Genomic DNA, 18,219 nt, shown 5'->3' on the forward strand with positions numbered 1-18,219 from the left:
AAACCAGCTCTAGACTTCGAAACCTACTTGTAATTCTTAAAAACATCTAATAATAACATAGCACTACTAATTACCGATTTTTACATATGTATTCCAATAAATTAATTTAAGATTAGATTGTTTAAAATTTAATGTTACAAAGGTGAAGCTAAGTTTCGCGTTCAAGAGAAATCTGACTTGTCTACCCGTGGAAAAAATCGAATGTCGCTTATGTTTAAACTTGTTTAAATGTTCTCCGGAGCACTTGCATCTCGGTCCGGGTTTGTATCATGGTTGAGATAGGGAATGATCATACTGTATTTTATTTATATACAGCGGTTCTGCCTGAGGATAATAGACTATCATGAAGAAGTAAAAAATAATCATTTTTATACAACTCTGAAAAAGTTATGCCAGCTTTGCCTCTCAAAGAGACTGTCTTAGCTTTACTCTAATTATGCTCTCACGTCTTTTATCCCTTCGACCGGAACCATTTCCAGAGGTTCCAGATCATTTCTATGATCTGAGCGGTGTAGCCCCAGGGACAAAAAAACTAAAACAAACCAACTAAAAGATTAGTTCAAGTTCAATATGGGTTTTAATTCAAAAAAAAATATATAAAAATACACATAACTCAATTCATTGTGCATTGATGCACGATTTGGCCCGTAATAACTTCACACTCTAATTGCAGCGTGGCCTCCAGTCGTCTCCAATTTCCACCCCGAACCGCCATCAAATAACAATAAATTTAACACAACTTCTCCTCCGCTCACACCCCTTGAAGTATCAAACTAAAATATGATAATTAATAATAATATCGAAAAATTCTAAACATAATAATAATAAAATAAATCTAGTAAATATATATTTAATCTTTTAGATATTTTTTCACATTCTTTTTAAAGGAGCCGAGAGACCTATATGACTTCAGCTCTTGCGGAGGTGCATTCCACTCTCTAGCACACGCAATTCTAGGAGAAAATTCCGACCTAGCTGCCGGTGTCGGGGGTATATAAATGTCTGATGAAGATCGTGTATTTAAACTATGGATTTGTGATGCTAGTGTGAATAAGCCTTTAAATGGCGATGGGAGTGTTCCTGAAAATATTTAAAACAAAAAACGGTGCAAGATAGTCTGTAAAGTGATGCCATTTATAGTCTGTTCGGTGCTGGGCCTAAAATTTGAAGTGCTTTATTGTGAACTGAGTTTAGTCTCTGTAAATGTGTCTTGAAATTAGATTGCCAAACTGTAGAACAATATTGAATGTGAGGCTTGATAACTGCATTGTTAATCAGGATCAGTATTTTTTTAGGGAAATGGTGACTGAGTTTTCTCAAGATTCTAAGGTTCCTTGAAAGCTTCGTCTCGACACTTGCTATGTGGTGTCTGAACGAGAGGTTTTCACCGAAAACCCAATCAGCTCAGGTCAACAGAAAAACCTCCTGCCCCTACACTAATATCCGCAGTCATTCGCCAATATCCGCGATTTGGTGAATGACTCACTTTTGTGGTTGTAGGTATTTAGTTTTAATTCTTATAATTTTTGGCTTTTTTTTTGAATTTTATTCATCTTTTAATTTTTTGGGTTTTTCATTATTTTTTTGTTATTTTGCCGCTTTTTTTCACATTGACTTTCTGCGTTTTAACGCAGAAGTCACATTAACTTTCCACGCTTCGGCACTCTCATTGAATATATTTTTTCGTTTCGCGCTGAAGAAGAGAGGCGTTTGCCCCCCCCTCGAAATGTTAAATTTGTTGTGTCTTGTCAGTATTTCCATTTGGCCTTTAAAAACCCCATTTTTGCTTGTTTTACTTTCTTTATGTTTTTCGTTCTTTTTGACTCCGTTCACGCAAATGTAAGAGAAAATTAGACCTAACCCATCGGGCCTAGCCCCGTCTTCCACTCCACCACTGGCTTTTCTTACAAGAAAATTGCTTGATCCCTAATCTAATTAGATTAATCATTACAAACAAAATTACAACTATCTGAAAGGCAGTTGCATAAGAGAAGTACATTACAGTGTAGTCGCTTATGGCAACACATTAAGGGGCGAAAGCAGTCCAAGTCTCTTGGCTATCTCTTCAATGTTAAAGAAATTTTGTTTGTTTAAAGAAACGGATATATTAGAGAACTTAAATTGCCATTCGCCTGATTCGGGAGAATAATGGCTATCATTTGGTTAGATTCACTTTTTTTTCTTATGCTCTCTCTATTTTTTTAAACGATTTTTTATACAAAAATTTCTCTTTACTTTGTTCGAGAAAACGATATTAACAACTTTAATAAAATTCATACAAGACTTGTAATTTTTTTTAAGCCGGACAAATTTGTTTAGACAGTTTTGGTTGATTTTACTGAATTAAAGCCCTTTTTTATCCTTTTTTTTTCGCTACAATCGATTTGGAGTTACGGAACCCTCAAGTTGAACAAGGGTTGTTTAATTTTCGGGTCAGTGTTGCAATTAACAGGCGTTGTGTCTTGTGCATGATATCACTAAACCTCGATAAACATCTTGTATGCCGTAGTGTAAAACCAATCGAATATCAAGGAATTAAGCAGGTTCTATCCAAAAGATTGAAAACTTTTTGAGTGATGGGTAAAAAGCGCAATAAAAGAAGACCTGGTTTGATTAATGCGCAAAAGGGCAGGGAAAAACACCAAGACTTCCAAAGTATTTGCTAGACTTGGAGGAAATATCTATGCAAGGGGAAATCATATAGAACCACCGAGACTAAAAACGATACTTGTCTAGAATCAGATAAGTGCGCAATTAAAGACAGCATTGAAATGTCAAACAAGCTATTGATAAACAGGTTTCCGCAGACTATTGACGTATAAAAAGAAGGTTTCTTACTTCGGGAACTATATTTAAACTTCAGTTTTTTGGGGTTTAGTGGGACTAAAAGGTACCTAGGCTGGGTTATGTTAGGTTAGGTTACGTATGGAATATATGCTATGCTTTACCCCCCCCCCCCTAATGTGCAAACATATAGCCCAAATTCGTTTCTGAACTATTTTATTTTTACCCTATTTTGTTTTATTTCATTTGCATTAACGAAACTTCACTTACCGGATCCTAGACAAGTACCCTAAAAAAAATAACAGCTCGCCACAATATAACATCTGAAATCTTGAACAATGCTCGTTGGATAGTCAATGTGCCTTATTTTCAGAAGAACTACTAAGATCTTGTAATCAAACATATATATGTACGAATTTTTAATTTTATAGAAAAATAATATGGTTTCACAGTCCTGACTCCAAAGATGGTTACATTACCCCCTCCCCTCCAAAAAAAACAACAACAAAAAACAAAACAAAAACAGACAAACAAAACAAAGAATTGTCGAGGTTCAGAATAATTTAACGCTTGTGCTGGAATGTTATTTTGGGGGTATTTCCCGTCCTAGATTTGAAACTGCTGTTTTTTAAGTATTTTTGCTGAGTAAAAAAGAAGAAAAAACTCTGCATTTGTATGATATAGCCTCGACCTAATATTCTTCATCTAAGTAGAACCTGTTTCTGACGCTCAATCCTAAAGAAATTAAATTTAAAAAAAACCAGGTTTTTTAACTGAAAGTAAAGAGCAACATTAAAACTTAAAACGAACAGAGATTATTCCTTATATGAAAGAGGCTGTCCCCTCCTAAACGCCTTTCTCTTTACGCTAAAGTTTTTTATTGTTTTAAAAATAGACTTGCAAGAGAGTCAAAATTTAGCGTAAAGAGCAAGGCGTTGAGGAGGGGACAACCTCTTTCATATACGAAATAAGTTCTGTTCGTTTTAAGTTTTAGTGTTGCTCCTTACTTTCAGTTAACCAAACTTGTTTTTTTTTAAATTAAATTTTTCAATGTTTTTGAATTAATGCAGGTTTTGATTTTGGCTCCCCGTACATGAATAAATAAAAAGGAATTTGCATACTAATTTTACTTTTATTTGATTAAATGGCTTTCTCGAAAGTTGTTTAATTTTATTTACTAACTTTCTATTAGTAATAAATCTGTGCAATTTACGAAATTACTTACGATACGATCTTCTATATCCATACATTTTTGATGCGTACATTATGGGGGTCGGCCCCCTATTCAATACCTCTCTCTTTGCGCTAAACTTCCTGTTTCTTTCGAATTACCTATAAATGATCTCTTAATCACAAAGGTCGTTAATTAGAATAAATAGCTCTTATGAAATTATTAAAAAATCTTTGGCTCAAAGAGCGAGGTATTGACTAGGGGGCGACCCAATCATATACGTAATAATTTCGGTTCGTTTTAAGTTTTGATATTGCTCCATACTTTCAGTTAAAAAACATGTTTCTTTTAAATTTAATTTCTGATTTTTTTTTTTAAATAATACTCGGAAATCCGGCGACCCCTTCATAGCAATGTCCCTTCTCCCATGGAAAGATCCTCCCACATAACCCCCGACCCCCCCCCCCACTACCAGAAAAAATCCCCCTGGAAACGTCTTTACCCAATGTAAGTAAACATTGGGTAAAGTTCATAACTTTCAGCCCCCCCCCCGGGGACGTTGGAGGGTTAAGTCATCCTAAAAGATATAGTCATTATATTTTCGACCGTGCTGAACAAAATGGCTATCTGAAAATTTTTACCGGGTGACTTCGGCCCGCCATTTTTTTTTGGTCACTTAAAAAGAGCACTAGAACTTTAAATTTCCGTTTGAATGAGCTCTCCCATGATATTGTAGGACCATTGCGTCGATACAATCATCCCTGGGAAAAAAAAAATCAAATAAACACACATCCGTGATCTTACTATTGGAAAAAAAATACAAAATTCCACATTTTGGCAGAGAGGAGCTTGAAACCTCTACAGTAGGGTTCTCTGATACGCTGAGTCTGATAATATAATTTTCATTAAGGTTCTATAGCTTTTAGGTGGTGTTTCCCCCTTTTTCGAAAATCAGGAAAATATTCTCAGGCAAGTAACTTTTGATGGGTAAACTTGATGAAACTTATATATTTGAAATCAGATGAAACTTATATTGGTATCGAAATTCCGTTTTTTAGAGTTTCGGTTGTTATTGAGCCGGGTCGCTCCTTACTTACAGTTCGTTACCACGAAGTGTTTGACATACCTAATTATGATAAAAATATAACACTTTAGAAACAAATTTGGGCTATATGTTTGCATATTAGGGGGGGGGGGTTAAATTATAGCGGGCCTGCATGCCTAATGTTTTAGGTACAATTATTCTGTATATCAGAGGCAACACTATAGCGTTGCCAATAGTAAAGGCCATTCGGTTCCAATGTTTTATTTATTTCCCAGAGGCACTTCATATGGAAGGAGTCGTCGTATAAACCTCAAAAGGGGGCTCATTCGGTTGGAAATCGAGAGTTCTAGTGACCTTTTTAAGAGTCAAAAGTGATCGGAGGGCAGCTAACACCCCTTCCACGTCCACCATTTCCCCAAACACATCCAATAAAAATTTTGAGATAGCCATTTTGTTCTATAGAATGGATTTTCACATACAAATTATGTTTTTGAGGAGGAAACTTCCCCCATAGCCCTCAAGGCACGGGTTGTAAGTTATGCCCTGGGGGCATATAAGGTTTTTATAAAAAGCAGTGACATATAAGCTTCAAAAAGGACTTATTTGATTAGAAATTGAAAGGTTTAGTCCCATTTTTAATAGTCATAAGGGTATGGAGGGAAACCAACCCCCCTCTCACGACCACCTTTTCCTCAAACACATCCAATGAAAATCTTCCAATAAAAATTTTGAGATAGCTATTTTGTTAAAAATAGTTCAAAGATCATATAACGAAAACTCCGGTGTTGACACAACCCCCAGGGTCTGGGGGCAGGCGTTTTAAGTTATCCCCTGGGGCATATATGGCTCTCATGGAAGGGATGCTCGTATAAACTTCAAAGAAGGCTCATCTGATTGGAAATTGAAAGTTCTAGTTCACTTTTTAAGAGTCAAAAGAGAGGGCACTCAACCATCCACCTAGCCCTAAATGTTTTAAAGATTATTGTTTAGAGTCTTTAACTAACTCCCGATCTTAAATACATTTGCTCCAAAGTTTAAACAGAATTGTTGATGATAAGGGCACACTTCTTGTGTGCGATCACAAAATAAGTGTGATTTATGTATCTTGACCAAGCCCCCTCCCCTCCTTTGTCATATAATAAAAATTTTTTTAGTGTCATATCGGGAAAATATAAATATTGCTTATTACAAGATCTAAGAATTTAGGGTACTTGTGCATAATATGGTATTCACAAAAGAAGTTTGTTTAATGCTAATAAAAAAAACAAAAAGGATGAATATATAATAGTTTAGAAACAAATTTGGGCTATATATTTGCACATTGGAGGGGGGGGGTAAAGCATAGCATATATTAAATACATAACCTAACCTAGGTACCTTTCCCCCCAAAACCCCAAAAAAACAAGAGTTCAAATATTGTAAACGCAACGAAAACCACGCTTTGCATTCTATTTCTCTATTGCAAATACCTGTTTGGCGGGTTTAGTGTCTGGTTTCCTTGATACAATTATAGCGGTGGGTACCAGATAGTGCACAAGTACCGAATAGGCCTACCATAGAGGCAGGCAAATGAAAAAAAAAATATTTGTTTACGGTTTGAGGACTTCTTGTATCTGAGTTTTGTGTTTTATGTTTCAGCAATGGTAGCATAGGGGCTAGATCAAAATTATATATGGAAACTTTATTACCCTAAATTCTGGACGGAAGAAGACCTCAATATGGCAATCCGAGAGCCATTTCTAACAGAGTTGACGGGTAAATGAAACTGCATACATGGCTTCAAAGATAATGTATTTCGGAATTAGTGTTTATATACTGCATACACTAAAAAAAAGTCTCAAATGCTGAACACGAATGCATGTCTAGATTATGCTAAAACCGTGGTAGGAGTTTCTTCAAAACTAACAAAAATTTTCATCTATTTTGAAGGTCAGTCTGGGCCAAAAGATAAAAGGAAAGCCCCATCTTTATGAATTTTCTAACCCCTTCATGCATTGAACGATGCGCGATTGCGTAAGGAGTACAATTGCTTCTGTCACGAAAGAAGAAAATACAGCCCAGGGTTCCGTCAAGGCTCTAAAAGTGATTGTGGTGCTTACAAGTACCACAAATTACCAACATCTGCGAGCTATTTGTTAACGGATCGAAAGCAGTGGCGTCATTTGCTATAGGGCAGGTGGGGAAACTGGTCCCTCTAGACCCAATTTTGCCCCCCCCAGACCTCAGTTAACCTTCCCAGCTGAAATTTAGTTTCCGCAAAAAATCTTGTTACTAAGATAAGCCTGCAAAATTCAAGTATCCAGAGAAACAGTTAGTTTTCTTTAGTATATTTTTGTATTTATGGTAATATATGGATCATTTCTCTGTTTTCACTGTTATTTTCATTTGATATGGGAAAATTGGCTCCAACGTTGCCACCCCCCAGGATTTTGACAAAATTACGCCACTGATCGAGGGGCAAATAAAATTGATTGCATGACTTCTAAGCAAGACAGTATCGGTTTGGTTTTTTTTTGGGGGGGGGGGGGACAAAAAAGAATCAAATTTTTGTTTATATATATTTTGGTCGAGTTTTTACGAGTCGACACAAATTTCAGAGGGGTTAAATCACCTCTGGATACGGCCTTGCTTCAAAGAAAATATTTCATTTTTTAACAAGTAGGTTTTTAACGAAAGTTTATTTTAGCTACTCAAGTATTTAATGTGTCAGCTAATTTCTTCCTCAGACAGTTCCCCCTCAGAAGAATCCTCCTCGCGTATAAAATTTTCCTCAATCAAAATAACCTCATTTCTCAAAATTACCAGTTTATTTAAAATCACCTCTGACTTATTCTTTTTATTTTCCCCCGTCAAGGTACAAGGCATTTTGCATAGACACATTTGCTCCAATTTATTCATTTGAAAACTTCAACCAATTCTTACTCCCATCTTACTAGTCAAACCACATATTCTTGATGACACCTGAAGAGTTTGCTAAATGTTAAATTCCTGCTATAATGTTATAGATTCTTGCCACTAGATTAAGTAATCTCTATGCTTTTAATTTTCTGGAAAAAATTCAGAATCAGTAGCCTGGAAATTAATCAGCGAAGTAACGACCCTTAACAGAGAGACATGAAAACACTGCCTTAATAAATGTACGTCATTCCTTTTAAAACCCGTTCATTGCCGAATCCACCTAATATCCAAGTTGAATTGTATGCTTTTTGTGCGTGGACACCGGTCGCCCCTTAAATGTACTGCCAATTACTACACTCATGTAACATATGCTAGAACACTTGCAACACAAACACGTAGTTATAACACCAACAACATTCTCAGCAGCAAGTGTTATAATTATACTGACGATTATCAAATACGGCTACAACATATGCTAGAACATATGCTATGTAACATATGCTAGAACACTTGCAACACAAACACGTAGTTATAACACCAACAACATTCTCAGCAGCAAGTGTTATAGAACATATGCTAGAACACTTGCAACACAAACACGTAGTTATAACACCAACAACATTCTCAGCAGCAAGTGTTATAATTATACTGACGATTATCAAATACGGCTACAACATATGCTATGTAACATATGCTAGAACACTTGCAACACAAACACGTAGTTATAACACCAACAACATTCTCAGCAGCAAGTGTTATATTATACTGACGATTATCAAATACGGCTACAACATATGCTAGAACATATGCTATGTAACATATGCTAGAACACTTGCAACACAAACACGTAGTTATAACACCAACAACATTCTCAGCAGCAAGTGTTATAATTATACTAACGATTATCAAATACGGCTACAACATATGCTAGAATATATGCTATGTAACATATGCTAGAATACTTGCAACACAAACACGTAGTTATAACACCAACAACATTCTCAGCAGCAAGTGTTATAATTATACTGACGATTATCAAATACGGCTACAACATATGCTAGAACATATGCTTTGTAACATATGCTAGAACACTTGCAACACAAACACGTAGTTATAACACCAACAACATTCTCAGCAGCAAGTGTTATAATTATACTGACGATTATCAAATACGGCTACAACATATGCTAAAACATATGCTATGTAACATATGCTAGAACACTTGCAACACAAACACGTAGTTATAACACCAACAACATTCTCAGCAGCAAGTGTTATATTTATACTGACGATTATCAAATACGGCTACAACATATGCTAGAACATATGCTATGTAACATATGCTAGAACACTTGCAACACAAACACGTAGTTATAACACCAACAACATTCTCAGCAGCAAGTATTATAATTATACTGACAATTATCAAATACGGCTACAATTATTACAGTCATGTAACATCTGAAGCAATATTACCGAGAAAAATAAATACAAAGAAAACAATCGAAGAAAAAGAAAAGAAATAATCAAGAAACCAACAGACCCATCAAATAGAGCAAGGAGAAAAAATATGTAATGACAACCAATAATAATAATAATAAAATACATTTAATGAAACAGAAATATGTTTAATGAAATATAATTATATATACACAATAAACAAATAAGTATTATACTGTCTGTAAAGCTTGTATGTGTATATTAGTGTTTGAATATAAATATTCTATTGTGTTCTGTCTCTAAACAGTGCCCTCCCCCTCCAACAGAAACATTTATCATAATTTATAATAAACAATTTTATAAATTTATAATTATAATATAGAATTTTATTTAAACAACTACTGGTTCTCTTCCTCTCCAACGCTACTTGGGAGGTAATTCCGCACAACCCACCCCAGATATTGAATATTAAAAGCTCTTGTACCACAACTATATTCCGTCACCGATATAGCAGCCGTTCTAGAAAAAGCAGAACTGTGCAGAGAACTTTTAATCTAAAATGAACTACACACACCAAAGTTGACAACTCATTAAGAAAGTAAACACAGCAGCCTGGTAATCATGGAGTTGTTCGACATCCAGCATCAACAGATAACCATCAGTGATATGTACTGCTCAAGCCAGGGAGTGACATAATTTCGTCAGAATCCTGGGGGGGGGGGGGGCAAAGTAGGAGCTAACTTTCCCAAATCAAGCAAAAATGACAGTGAGAACTGAAAAATGAGCTATATAGTACTATGAAGATAAAGATATACTAAAGAAAACTGACCTGTTTCTGTGGATGCTCTAATTATGCAAGCTTATTTTAGTTTTGACAAGATTTTCGAAGAAACTAAATTACTGCTGGGGGGAGGGAGGCGAACAGGGGTCTGGATGACAGACACTCAACATTACAGCTGGTCACCCAGTTTCCTCTGTTTGGACACTCCATAGAAACTATGCAATTGGAAAATATCCTCCACACAATCATCATAGTCGTTCAAAATATTCACAATAGCCTCGACAGTCATTTTAAGGTGATAGCACGTAGAGACACCTCAAATTATTCCAAGCATTCTTCACAAAACAATTACCTCCACTTCTTTGACATAGCAAAAGCCTTCTGGGCATGTCTGTCATGCTGATCGTCTTCTTTAAGATATTAGCGGATTTCCTTAAGATTAATAAGTTTCGTTCTGGGCAGTTTTATTACAAAAAGGTACCCAATGCTGGAGTACCTCAAGAAAACATTGGCTTTTATTTCTGGTGTTTATCACTGACATGGAGGACCATCTTCCGAATACACCAAACTATTATGCTGACGGTGCAACGACTCAAATTGCCATTCCAAAGCACGGTAATCCAAGTAAATAACATTTAAAGCTTCAGACTAACCTTATTGATAATCCATTATTAAAACATCATTGAAAAAACTTATGTGCAACAAAGCTCAATGTAAAGCTTCAGGGTGACCTGGATAAGGGAGATGCCCATAATTGAGACTTAAATTAAGAGATGAAAAATAAATGAGACAACTTAAATTCAATGAAAATTTGAAGCTTCACGATGACCTGGTTGAGCACTAAACCGACAATTGAAACATAAATTTCGACGCAACTGAAATTCAAAGTTTCTGACTTCTAAAGGAAGGTGTGAAACATCATTCTGATTCCATCTTTAATTGGGAGTTAATTATAATGATACTCATCATCTTCTAGGTGGGAGCTTCTCACCACATATGGCGTTGGCTGGACACCTTAGCCGAGCTATCCTCCAATGCAAAAACATTCTCCTTGATCATTTCATCCTTCAAAGATTCACATTCTGCATTAGGCCAGTTATTGAATATGATTGTCCTCTTTCTGCCGGTCTCTCAAAATCCATATAATTTCCCTTTTGTTAGTCTGAGATTGAGCAGTCAGAGCAACATTGTCTGGTAAATATGTTACCAATCCCCCTCAACTGTTACAGGGATGCCAGAACATAATGTCTATGTCAATAATCTACAAATTTCCCCCGTCAGAAGAGCTGTCGAGGCCTATACCCCGCAGAAAGGATCTACTTGCGTAAGAACTGCGTGTGAAGGCCAACTATTTCAGGGAATTCCCACTTAAATTACGAATTAGAGAGCTTGTTCGACGTAGTGTCAGGATGTGAAATGATCTCAGAACTGACGTTATCCCTAAAGAGCCCTCTCTTAGTTGCTTGAAGAAAATTTATAGTCAATATGTAGACATAAAAAAAAGATAATTGGCAGGATTAGCCGCATGTCGCCAGGCGATGGCGCCATAAAATCTGAATAAAAGTACAAGCCACTCCCCCCTCCCCCAAAAAAACGTAAGTTAACAACAATTTGAACCCAGTCTATGATGGAAACTGATTTATGAGATTTTAATTACTACCTATCCATTTTCAATTACTAAATTTATTAATAAAAATATTTTTTTAATGATAAAATATTTTAATTTTCAATTTTTTAATTAAAAAACATTTATTTTTTTAAATTAAAAAATTAAAGCTCTGCTTCCCATCGCAAATACAAACAACAAGGTAGGTAATGGCTGTCCATCTTACCTATCATATAGGAGCCGACGACAATTAGCAGCTTTTTGTTCATATTATACTTCTTTTCGGCAATTGCAACAGCAACCTCAATAACCTTCTTTTGAAGAGGAAAATTATAAAAATCGTTACAAAACCTGAAATGAAAATGGCAATAAATCATAATTACTGTCCTTTTCCCAAATGTGAGCTGCAATGTTAATTATACGCATTAAATTAATAAAGTTAATGAACAACAATCAACAGAAGAAATATGATTATAGAATTTCCAATTTTTTGGACTATCTAGAAACTCTTTCAACACGAGATCTCGGAGGGACGGGGGTTTTTCCAAAAGACATGACCCCTATTACTAACTATTTACATTCCACTCGTTAATATTAAACTTGTATTAATAAGGAGCGATTAAAGCGGCTAAACTTTTGGTGTTCGTAAACACGCAAAGGTGTATTTTTAGGCCCCATGAACTTTGCCTAAACACTTTCTAAACACTAAATACTTTCTGGAATAATTCCCCCTTGTAGTGTCAATAATTTTCTATATTTAATTGAGCTTTTCATATATTTCACAGCAATGTCAATTACAAAAAGAAAAAGTTATTTTATACAGCAATGTATACATATAGTATACAGCAATGTCAAAAAAGAAAAAGAAAAGTTATTTCTTTTCAAAAGAAATAACTTTTGATATAAGCGTTATTCGTTAACGCTACAAATTATAATTGATATAAGCGTTATCAATTATAGTTGATAATTACTAAATTAGCTTTTAATAAGCCACTGGAAGTGATTAGGGTGGTTGCTCCTTCTCGTGTAAACAAAAACGTTATTTGGCTTCCTCAGGATATTTCCTACGAGAAGTTCCCACACTAAGACATTTTTTTAATTTTTTTTATATTTACTCAAGTTTTCCAAATAATTTACAGCAATATTAATAATTTTTTGTTAAGGGAAATTATAAAATTTGTCTAAAAAAGAGCAGGTGAAAAAAGTTATATCGTTAAATCATTTCTATAGCACTTTTTTTCAAAAACATAAGCTGTAATATCAGTTCCTATTATTCTCGAATAAAATAAATTTTATTTATTGAGCCATTAGAGGCAATTAAAGCGGTTACACCTTTTTGTTTAAATGAACAAACAAAATTTGGCTTCTTCAGGATACTTCTAAGGCGAATTTCCTCCATTAAGACTTTTTTGCTTATATTTACGCAAGTTATCTATATAAATTACAGTAATATAAAAGCCCTCTTTTGTAAAGGAAAATTAGGGACGTCCGAATGAATTTCTTTTTAGAGGGGGGGGGGGAAGGGACATTAATACAGAAAACTAATTTTACTTGATAATCTGGATACAAAAAACATGGGAATTCAAGAAAATTTAAGATTTCAGGCGGATTTGGGTCAGGAGGCCTCCCCCTCCCCTCTTCTAAGCTTACAAAGAAAAAAGTTTGATTCCTGCGGATTACTCTATTCAGAAACTTAAGCTGCAATATAAATTATGAACATTGTAATAACTAACATAAATATATAATAATTGTTGTATTATTATGAATATTTTAATATTTTTGTAGCCATGCTGATAGTATAGGCTGTAATAATGCTAATAAGACAATCCTTAGCAATTATTATATTAATCCTCAGAAAAACATGGAGAGCAAAAGGTTCTTTATTTTCATCAAGATCACTTGACTTTTTGGAGGTGTTTCTTCCCCATTTCGAAAATCAGGCAACTTTTCTCAGGCTCGTAGATTTTGATATCCCCCCCCCCAAAGAACTGAGATAGCCATTTCATTCAGCAAAGTTGAAAGGTCCGACAACCAAGCCTTTAAGGATGACATGGCCCCCATATAGTTCCTGGAGAAAGGGCTGTAGGAAAACGCAATTTGCCCATTGTTGACATACAGTATTTGCAATTGGTAAATATACGGGATTTTTCGGAGGGGAGGGGGAATTTTCTGCTGGGGTTTTTCCACAGGGAGAACTTTTGTGGGGAGGTAATTTTCAAGGGGAATTTTTCCAGGGAAGATTTTAAACAAGGGGAGGGGGATTTCCTGTCAAGATTTGAAAAACGGTCAGAAATTAAACTAAAAAAAACAATTTTTTCAACTGAAGAGCAAAGAGCAGCATTAATACTTAAAACGAACAGAAGTTATTCTGTATGAAGGAAGCTGCCCTTCCTCAACCCTCGCTCTCAAAGCAAAAGCTTGACTTTTCGTCACAATTCTTTAAGAAAGACTGCTCAAACACAAGGACCATAAAATTTGAGTGAGAAGTACTCTTAAAGAACTTTGAGACTTTAGCGTAAAGAACGAGGATTAAGGAAGTTACAGCCCCCCTAACCAACGGAATAGCTTCTGTTCGTTTTAACTTTTAATGTTGCTACTAACATCCAGTTGAAAAAACTTATATATTCATTTAATTGTGCACTAGAAGCCATCGATATCATGGCAGAGACACACATATGTTAGCCTCTCATTTTCTGCTGGCTTCTTGCGGTATTTTTAGCTCCTACGAGAACACACTGTATGTTTGGGCCAGATAAAGCAGGTTTGGCCACCCTAATTGAAAGACTATGCATTATCTTTGATGGAAAGGCTCAAATTTATTCCTAGACCCTGGAAGTATTCCTTCCCCATATCAACCTCAAAGAAAGTCCCTCCCAAGGGAGAGGCAACTAAAAAGTATCTATAATCATTCTAATCTACTACAAAACAGAAAGGGATACGAGTTTTATACCATCCTTCGTTTCCAATATTAATGGTTAAATCAACTTTAAACAGTTTTTACCCTTCCCCTTTTAACCCCATATGCTCTTGTAATTTTTTTCACTAAATTTTTCCTTTGAGAAGTTTTTTGCTCAATTTTGGCTGCTCTTCAAATTTTACCAAGTTGTTTCTGTATTTCGTAGTGGTCTTTTTATTGATGATAATCGACAGATGTTTTATCTTGATTTCCCTTTGTGTGTGTATTTTTTAAACTTTTTCGTCTCTATTGCATTATTACTGTTGTCTTTATCTTGGTCCCTTTGTTATTTTTCAAAGCTTTTTCTTACTAAGAATTACTATTATTTCCTTTTGCATGGCGATTTCTATTTCATCTCAGTGTGTATCTTTTTTAGCTTTTTGTTGTTATGAATTATTATCATTTTCTTTTGTGTGACAAGAAATACATTTTCGTACTTTTTTTTGCAGTTGGTCCCTTTAGATTGTTTTTTAAGCTTTTTGTTGTTATGAATTATTATTATTTTCTTTTGTGGGACAATTTTTGTCTTATCTTTTTGTTTATCTTGTTCCCTTTAGGTTACTTTTTAAGATTTTTGTCATTATGAATTATTATCATTTTCTTTTGTGTGACAACAAATACAGTTTCGTACTTTTTGCTAATGAAAATACTTTGATGCTAAAACCTTTGTGATATCTTTATGGTTATTTGGTCCCTTTAAGTTATTTTTTTGAAGCTTTTTTGTTATTATGAATTATTACCATTTTCTTTCGTGTGACAAGAAAAGCATTTTCGTACTTTTTTTTGCTAATGAAAATACTTTGATGCTAAAACTTTTGTGATATTTTTGTATTTATCTTGGCCCCTGTAGGTTATTTTTTTATGCTTTTTGTTGTTATGAATTATCATTATTTTCTTTTGCTGGACAATTTTTGTTTATCTTGTTCCCTTTAGGTTATTTTTTAAGCTTTTTGTTGTTATGAATTATTATTTTCTTTTGTATGACAAGAAATACATTTTCGCCTTTTTTGTTTATTTTTTCTGTCAATGAAAATATGTTGATGCTAACACTTTTGTATTATCTTTGTGTTTATCTTGTTTCCTTTTGGTTATTTTTAATCTTTCTATTGTTATGAATTATTATTTTCTTTTGTGTGGCAATTTTTGTGTTATCTTGTGTTTATCTTGGTTCCTTTAGGTTATTTTTTAAGCTTTTTGTTGTTATGAGTTATTATTATTATTTTCTTTTGTATGACAAGAAATACATTTTCGCCTTTTTTGTTTATTTTTTCTGTCAATGAAAATATGTTGATGCTAACACTTTTGCGTTATCTTTGGGTTTATCTTGTTTCCTTTTTGTTATTTTTTAAGATTTTTATTGTTATGAATTATTATTATTTTCTTTTGTTCGGCAATTTTTGTGTTATCTTGTGTTTATCTTGGTCCCTTTAAGTTATTTTTTAAGCTTTTTGTTGTTATTAATTATTATTATTATTTTATTTTGTATGACAAGAAATACATTTTCGCCTTTTTTGTTTATTTTTTATGTCAATGAAAATATGTTGATGCTAACACTTTTGTGTTATCTTTGGGTTTATCTTGTTTCCTTTTTGTTATTTTTTAAGCTTTTGTTGTCAGGAATTATTATTATTTTCTTTTGTGTGGCAATTTTTGTGTTATCTTGTGTTTATCTTGGTCCCTTTAGGTTATTTTTTAAGCTTTTTGTTGTTATGAATTATTATTATTATTTTCTTTTGTATGACAAAAAATACATTTTCGCCTTTTTTGTTTGTTTTTTCTGTCAATGAAAATATGTTGATGCTAACACTTTTGCGTTATCTTTGGGTTTATCTTGTTTCCTTTTTGTTATTTTTTTAAGCTTTTTGTTGTTATGAATTATTACTATTTTCTTTTGTGTGGCAATTTTTGTGTTATCTTGTGTTTATCTTGGTCCCTTTAGGTTATTTTAAAGCTCTTTTTTTGTTATGAATTATTATTATTCTCTTTTGTGCGACAAGAAATACATTTCCGTAAATTGTTTGCTTATGAAAACATTTTGATCTTAAAACTTTTGTGTTATCTTTGTGTTTATCTTGGTTGCTCTTTGAGTTTTTGTATCTTTTACACCGTTTTTTTTTTTTGGATTATTGCTTTTTTCTGTGATAAGAAATGCAATTTCGCCATTATTCGCTTATGAAAGTATTTCGATAAAAAAAAAACTGTTATGTCATAAAATTTTCGGATTTACTGCACAATTACTGTTTTCTTTTGTCTGATAAGAAATGTAATTTCTTCCATTGTTTGTTCATGAAAAAATTCCAACAATAGAACTTTACCTTTAGATTATATCAATACACGATTTCAGACATGAAAGACCGAAATAATTGGTTTCATGTTGCAGGATTGAGTCGTATCCCCCCCCCCCGCCAATGATGCATGCATGGTGTTATGGACTTAAACTTATGCATGGAGTTAAACTTGTTTAAAGTAATTTAAGTAGAAATAACGGACTGAAGAGAAATATAAACACAATTTTGGAAATAAAAAAAAAAGCAGCAAAACATCTTCATACAAAAAGATCAGTGGCAAGTAGGTTGTGTTGCTGCTTCCCCTCTGTTTCAACTGAATTGCAGATCAAGCAAAAAACAATTCAAAACCAGCTCTATCCATTCTTTAATTAAATCTTGGTCGTATCCAAGGGGGGAGGGGTCCGAGTTTGAACAACCCGCCAAACCCCCCCCCCAAGTTTTTTCCCGACTCGAAAAAACGCAACCAAAATACATCTATAAACAAATTTTGATGAGATGAAACAAAATTGTACCCTCCCCCCCCCCGAACAAAAATATTTGATACGCCCTTGATGGTAGCCCTCATTTTGACTCAGACTCAGGGTCAAATACCAGTTTCACCCCTGATACCATTATAGAACTGGTGAAATGTGTATCCCAATTAGTTATTTTGAATACAGTAGCAAATCCACGAAAAAAAAAAAAAAATTGGGCGACCCCTGCCTGGTTGCATTTTACACTGAGATTAACAACACAGATTTCCCCACATTTAGCACGAGTACGAACCAAACTTGTACCTTATTCCGAATATATGCTTCTACCTACTATCGTGCAAACTTCAAATAATAAATATTTATGCATACCTATATATACCTTTAAAAATAATATATACATACCTATTCACACCTATAAACACCTACACATATTGTATACACAGAGATACGCATAATAAATGCTTCTATCAATCCCAATTGACAAAAATTGTGCCTCACTTAAACCCATACTCCAGGGGGTTATAGTCATATCCAAGTTAAAAGCTTAATATTTTTTTTCGAATACTGAAACTACAAAATTTCTTTGTTGATTTCAATTTTTATTAAACTTCAGAAACACTGTAAATAAATTTCTTGATAAAAATATTTTAATAAAAAAAATTTCATTGATCAATAATAAAAAATGAGGGAGCAAGTTATGATGGACATCCTAAGGGGGCTTACTAGGGATTAACATTTTAGAGACAGTGTTGCTAAAAAAAAATTCTCGGAATTTTC

General features: G+C 34.1%; 1 protein-coding gene across 6 annotated transcripts in view; it reads right to left on the reverse strand.

Annotated features, from left to right (window-relative positions):
• The window catches only part of LOC148940269 (DNA cross-link repair 1A protein-like), a 320,311-nt gene that overhangs the window by 12,624 nt on the left and 289,468 nt on the right, over window positions 1-18,219 (reverse strand). For all 6 annotated transcript variants that reach the window (XM_089105742.1, XM_089105740.1, XM_089105741.1 and 3 more), the window contains one exon: window positions 11,952-12,076. In XM_089105742.1, coding sequence (XP_088961868.1) covers window positions 11,952-12,076 — 125 coding nt within the window. The remainder of the gene's footprint in view (window positions 1-11,951; window positions 12,077-18,219) is intronic.

The sequence above is a fragment of the Artemia sp. Qi Xiang Cuo genome, chromosome 20, assembly GCF_049724085.1.
Source record: "Artemia sp. Qi Xiang Cuo chromosome 20, ASM4972408v1, whole genome shotgun sequence".
NCBI lineage: Eukaryota > Metazoa > Arthropoda > Branchiopoda > Anostraca > Artemiidae > Artemia > Artemia sp. Qi Xiang Cuo.